This window comes from Rhyacophila brunnea, unplaced genomic scaffold (genome assembly GCF_057557595.1).
Source record: "Rhyacophila brunnea isolate RB1 unplaced genomic scaffold, BYU_Rbru_1.0 scaffold_9, whole genome shotgun sequence".
Lineage (NCBI taxonomy): Eukaryota > Metazoa > Arthropoda > Insecta > Trichoptera > Rhyacophilidae > Rhyacophila > Rhyacophila brunnea.
Genome location: NW_028233361.1, coordinates 11181429 through 11187253, shown reverse-complemented (window position 1 = coordinate 11187253; position 5825 = coordinate 11181429). Strand labels below are relative to the sequence as shown.

General features: G+C 44.3%; 1 protein-coding gene across 1 annotated transcript; it reads right to left on the bottom strand.

Annotated features, from left to right (window-relative positions):
• Positions 1 to 265: 265 nt before the first annotated feature.
• LOC147063257 (uncharacterized) lies at positions 266 to 2979 on the bottom strand. The gene is made up of 2 exons (XM_085959985.1): positions 2714 to 2979; positions 266 to 2636 (listed from the first exon to the last, which is right to left on the bottom strand). Exons 1-2 carry the CDS (start codon positions 2977 to 2979, stop codon positions 266 to 268), a joined length of 2637 nt encoding a protein of 878 aa, XP_085816111.1.
• Positions 2980 to 5825: the final 2846 nt, after the last annotated feature.

Sequence of the window (5825 nt, the reverse complement as noted above, 5' to 3'; positions counted from 1 at the left end):
GACGCTTGTATCGCGGCGTGCTTTGTCTTTGGTATTCAATTTGATATGTCTCAAGGAAACCAGGTAGGTGTTCTCTGGACTTCAGAGTCAACAAGAATAATAAGAGTTTTAATGGTAGGTAAAACTCCTTTCATTATTCGCTATTGACTCTGAAGTCCCTTGAGATATCTGTTTGTTATCACCTGGTAAAGCAAGATAGATCCTGCAAGATAAGGTGGATGAACCTAGCATGAGAATTAGGTATAACATCTCCTTGCTTTTAGGCTCAGTGTACCGGGCTGAATAGAGAGGTCAACATATTTTGTTCTCCCGCTGTAGAAGTGTGTGTGTCTATCGGTCTCTGGTAAAATGTCTTAAAATTAGCTTCTTGGCGCCAATTACCTCTCTGCAGGATGTCATCTATGGGGTAGTTCTCTAACCAATTTAGAGAGGCGACTGCTGATCGAGTACTGCCTGGTGATTCCTGTACCCCTGCATCAGCGAGTACTGACTTCACCCAATTTCCAATGACTGCTCGAGTCGCAGGTTTTGGGGGGCCTCTTGACGAGATAAATAATGCCGGAATATTACCACCCTCTTCTCTTCTCTCATTGGAAACGCAGATAAGTTTTCGTAGCCAAAAAACTGGATCGATGTTTTGGCAACTGGAAGCGCTTAATTTCCATCCAGATTGGCGGTGCCTTGATGTGTCCGTCTTGGAACCAAACACTGGCCATAGAATTATATGGTCGCCATTATCGACTAGGCCATTATCCGCTATACTGAGTAGGGTAAGGTCATGGACCCGTCGTCCCGATGCGAGTAATAATAGTATAGCTGTTCTGCGTGAAACCTCATATAGGTTGTATACTAGTGGTGTTGTTTTCTTGAGGTAGTCCACGATTATTCTAGGATCCCAAATCGGTGGTTTTGTAGGTCTAGTCTTGCGGGTGGATATGGCTTTTAATATATGACGCACTACTATGTTACTGCTGATGTCTTTACTGATCATAGGTTTGCAAAAGGTAGCTATGGCTGACTTATGTACAAGAATAGTGTTATATGAAAGACCTTCCTTATTGTATAAGTGACCCAGGTATCTAGCCACTTCAATCGGCTCGGGGGTATTATAGCTTATCGTGTTGGCCATGCACCATGTCTTCCATTTGTCCCATGCCGGTCTATAAGTCTTCAAAGTGGATGGTCGCCAGCCAGAAGTGAGAAGTGATCTGTCCTCTACCGACCAGCTAGAAATTAACTCTGCCCACCCAAAATTATCCATAACTGGAGTGATAGGTCCCGGACTTGTGGAGGTGGATGGTTTGTCACTGTATCCACTAGAAATGACTCCAAGTGCGGGATCGGGTAGGGGGGTTCCAGTGATCTCTGCTGTAGGTCTGCGCTCCAAAAACACTTCTTCCACCATGGGGCCACTAGTAAATATTTTCCCCTTGCCATGTTCAGGTGTGCCAATACTTGTGGAATTAGATTCGGTGGCGGGAATATCCAGGCTAGTTTGAAGTCCCACTGTCGACTGAAGGCATCGTGGAACAGTGCAAGAGCATCGTTCGGATTTCGTGAGACATAGGTTGCGACAACATGGGCTGTGTTGGACGCGAACAGGTCTACGTCTGGGAGTCCCCATCTTTGAAATAGGGGAGCTGTAGCCGCCATAACTAGGTGCCATTCTGGGATAATTTTGCTGCGTGAGAGATGGTCTGCCACGCAGTTGTATTTTCCTGGAAGGTATTGTGCAGTCAATGATATACTGGCCTGGTTGGCGATTTCCAGGATCTGTCGGCAAAGACTTAGTAGGCTTGCGGACTTTGTGCCCCCTTCGTTGTTGATGTAGGCCACCACTGTTTTGTTGTCGGTTTGTAGGAGTAATTCTGATCCCCTGAGCGTTTGTTCCCGGAGTTGTATGGCTGAAAGTACCGCAAACAGCTCTTTTCGGTTGGAGTGCCACGTGGATTGGCGTTTTGTCCATGTACCTGATAGGTGGTACTCGTCTAACTGCTCTCCCCAGCCTGAATCGGCTGCGTCTGTGGTGAGGAAGTGATTGTAGGTTGCCCTGTGAATCTTTCCTGAGGAGCCCACCGCTCGAATCCACCACATGATGTCCTCTCGAGCTTGTGGAGGAATCGATGCTGATTTGTGAGGGTGGCTCCTCGATAATTGAGCGCTCGTACGTTGTAGACGTCGGCAATGCAACCTCCCCTGTGGAGTGACGAAGGTTGCAAAGTTGAGTCGCCCGAGGAGGCGTTGGGCCTGCCTGAGCGACCAACTGCCTTTTTGGATCTGCAATTGCAGGTGGTGACGAAGTGATGTGCACTTCTCTGTTGATAGATATTTCCGATTGTTGTGAGTATCCCACGTGATACCCAAGAACTCCCGCTGTTGGCTTGGAATCAGACAAGATTTTTTCTTGTTGATTATCCAGCCTAGAGCTTGCATGAAATCTATCATATAAGTCAGTTGCGACAGGAGAATCTCTCTGGACTGATTTGCCATGAGAAAGTCGTCTAAGTAAGTGACGATTCTCATACCCTTTCCCCGGAGGTGTTCGGCCACCCAGTTTGTTAACGAGGCAAACAGTCTTGGTGCTGCCGACAGTCCGAATGGAAGGCACGTGAATTGAAGGAGTTCTCCTTGGTAAACTAGCCGAAGAAATCGGCGATGTTGTATAGCTATAGGTACATGTAGGTACGCTTGGCTTAGGTCTATTTTTACTAACCAGTCTTCCCTTTGCAGGAATGTTGGGACCTTGAAGTGGTGGAACAGTTTGAACGGCCTTGGTTGTAGGAAACCGTTTAGGCGTTTTAGGTTGAAGACGGGTCGTTGACTGCCGTCTTGCTTCCTTACTAGGAACAGGGTTGAGAGGAAGCTTGGAGATGGTTCTGCCAATTCCAATACTCCCGATTCCTTCAGTTCCGCGATTTGTGAAGTGATCTCCGGCGATTGTCGCGTTTGGAAATCCTTCTGGAATTGCACGGAAGGCATTATTAGAGGGGGTTTCTTTATAAACGGAATACGGGTTCCCGTTATTATTTTTAATAATGGTAGTGGTGCACCCTTGGCCTGCCAAATTTCCTGGAAATGCTGGAGGCGTCCCCCTTTGAACGTGGTGAGGGAGACCCGGTCACCTGCGTCTTGGGTAAGTGCCCCTTGCACCACCTCGGTTATCTCTGGGAAAACCTCGGTTGGATGGGCGTGGGCCTTTCGGCAGGCCACCCCTAACCTGGTCTGGTATCCTCCTCGTATATCCCTGCCTCCGAAAGGTGTCCTTGCGTCCACCTGACGAAGTGCTAGGTTGACTCTCCCTGACCTGGTCAACCACTTTGGTGGTCTGATCGAAGACCTTCTCCCGACCCCCACCTCTCTCTAGAAATACCGCCAGTTTATCTTTATTGAAGATGTGTTCGGCGCTAGGTGGGATCTTGTTAAGAGCCTCTCGGGTGAAGGTGTCTCTTATACCGGAGAGGATTTTCTTCCGCCTCGTCTGAACTAACTCTGCCCGCTTTCCACAAAGGATTTGGGTGACGTCCTCAGACACTTTGTTGAGTGCTGAAGAGGGCCCGAACTCCTTTACGACCGTCTCAAAAAGAGCCGTACCGATGGTGTGGTCGCTGACAGAGTCGACCACTCGCTGCAACGCGTCCCGAATACACTCTTTTTGAGCAAGCATTGCATTTTGGAGGCCGGCAATCGTACGCTCCATTAAATGTATTGTTTGCGATGAATGGTCGTAGGGGCGTAACTCATCGTTGAGTCCCAACTCAACAAAAGACGGGGCCGCCAAATATTGTTTTTGGGTTTCAGCGTAGCGAACCCCCACCCAATTATCTGTGTCGAACAGTTGGAGCCTGGTAAGTTCCGCTACCCGAGCTTTGTCTGGCGTCGGAAAAGCAGGCTCCTGAACTATGACGCTAAATACAGGCAACGGAATCCTGTTGGGTTTTTCCGCTGTCTCAGGCCTTGCGGGCGGCCGTAAAAAACTTACCGGAGAGTCGATGTTTACCATCGGATTCTGCGGAGTAGGCACCACTGCAGGCAGACCCTGTTGGGTCAAGATTGAAAAAATTTGTGATACCTTGTTGTCCAGGGATCTAACTGTTTCCCTTAGCTCACCCACTGGATCTTCCAACAGCAATTCCGATTCATTCGAGTCGGTCTCCATCGCTAGTCCCTCCGCGACGTTACTGGCTTCATTACGCTCCATTATTGCACAATTTTCACAATTTAACTGCACTGAAAAAATTTTTTCGCTTTCGAACAAAGCAATACAATCAAACAATTGAATACCAAAGACAAAGCACGCCGCGATACAAGCGTCAGTCCTGCCAGCCGGTAAAAAACAAGATGAACAACCAGAGAGGTAAATAATCGAGAAGAAAAGGGGGTAAAAAGGGGCCAGCGCAGAAGAACACAAGGCAAAAATACGATCAACATCTCAAGGGACTTCAGAGTCAATAGCGAATAATGTGGTTTATTACGTCGTATATTCATGACAAGATAGATAAATAATTATCATCCAATTATGAATATTAGATAACTAGCCATCTGTAAAAATTTTCATACTGTCTTACAATTTAAAATGCGTTCTGGAACGTTATTCAAAAAGAGACATCACGAAAACAAATGCCGCAAAAAATACTCGACTGTTTTATTTTGGCAGTGACCCAAAAATGACAGGAACACTTTTGGAGCCTGCCCATTTAATAAATACAATTGTTTATTTTATTAAAATGGCTCGCTTTTGAACACGTAATCGCTAAATGAATAGAAATTTTGAATAACAATTAGGTATGTCTACTTACTTTATTGAAACCTCAGAGATAATAACTATTATACCCATTAATTGTATTTCAATTCAAAAGCCAGTCAGGCTTCAGGGTTCAAGTCATAATTACTAATATTAATAATACCTACTTAATATGTCTTCCTTTAGGCACAGTTCGCTTTTTATTTTATTGTATTGTCTATTATTTTTTATATTTAATCAAACTTTATGTTGTTTATTATTTTATTATTAACCGAATTACAATCATAAACAGGTCAAAATTTTACGTTTTATGAAAACTATTTGAAATGAGAAACTATATTCAATATTCACCTCAAATATTAAACCTTGGTGGCTAAGCAGTGGTGGTTAAAGATCGAATGTACACATGATTTAAGAATTCTACATCATTGAATACGTACATATATACAATAAGCCTTGAATACAAAAATAATACCCATAAACAACTTCAAGGTAAGCAACATAAAATAATTGTAAGTGACCTGATCGTTATAAATGAATCAATTAATATTCCCTTAATTTCAATTGGAAAGGAGGTTATCATCATCATCAACGAAATTAAAAATTATTCAGATATCGCAGTTGTTAAGTAATATCATCTGCATTTTACAAACTTCCTGCCTTACGTTTTGGGTTACAGAAGGGGAGTTGCTTCTGATTGACAGCGAGTTGGAGGATACCTGGTGACATGCCTGGCCAGCATCGGGTGTGAGGAACTCTTTTCTAATTGTGGATTCGCTGGACGAGCATCCTGGTGTTTTCACATAAATATAGCATGTATCTGAACCAAATTCAGAGTGGGGGTATTACAGATGTGCTAATATGATATTGTATAAGTAGGGCTTGAAAGAGTCGCCATTTTGAGAATGTAATAAAATTCAGACCGCGTCTCACATAAATCTCACTGGGTATCAAACTCAGAGTCCACGAGTGAGAAGCCAATGCCTTACGCATTGGATTATGAGGGTCACATATTATAAATATCTTAATTAAGGATGCAAAAATGGCGTTTCGTATTTTACCTGGAACATGAATTTTTAAACAG

Coding starts and splice junctions, on each gene's coding strand:
- LOC147063257 (XM_085959985.1), bottom strand. CDS start 2,979: ATGCCTTCCGTGCAATTCCAGAAGGATTTCCAAACGCGACAATCGCCG. Junction 2,637..2,713: donor TTCCTGCAAAGGGAAGACTG/GTTAGTAAAAAT, acceptor TTCTTCGGCTAG/TTTACCAAGGAGAACTCCTT.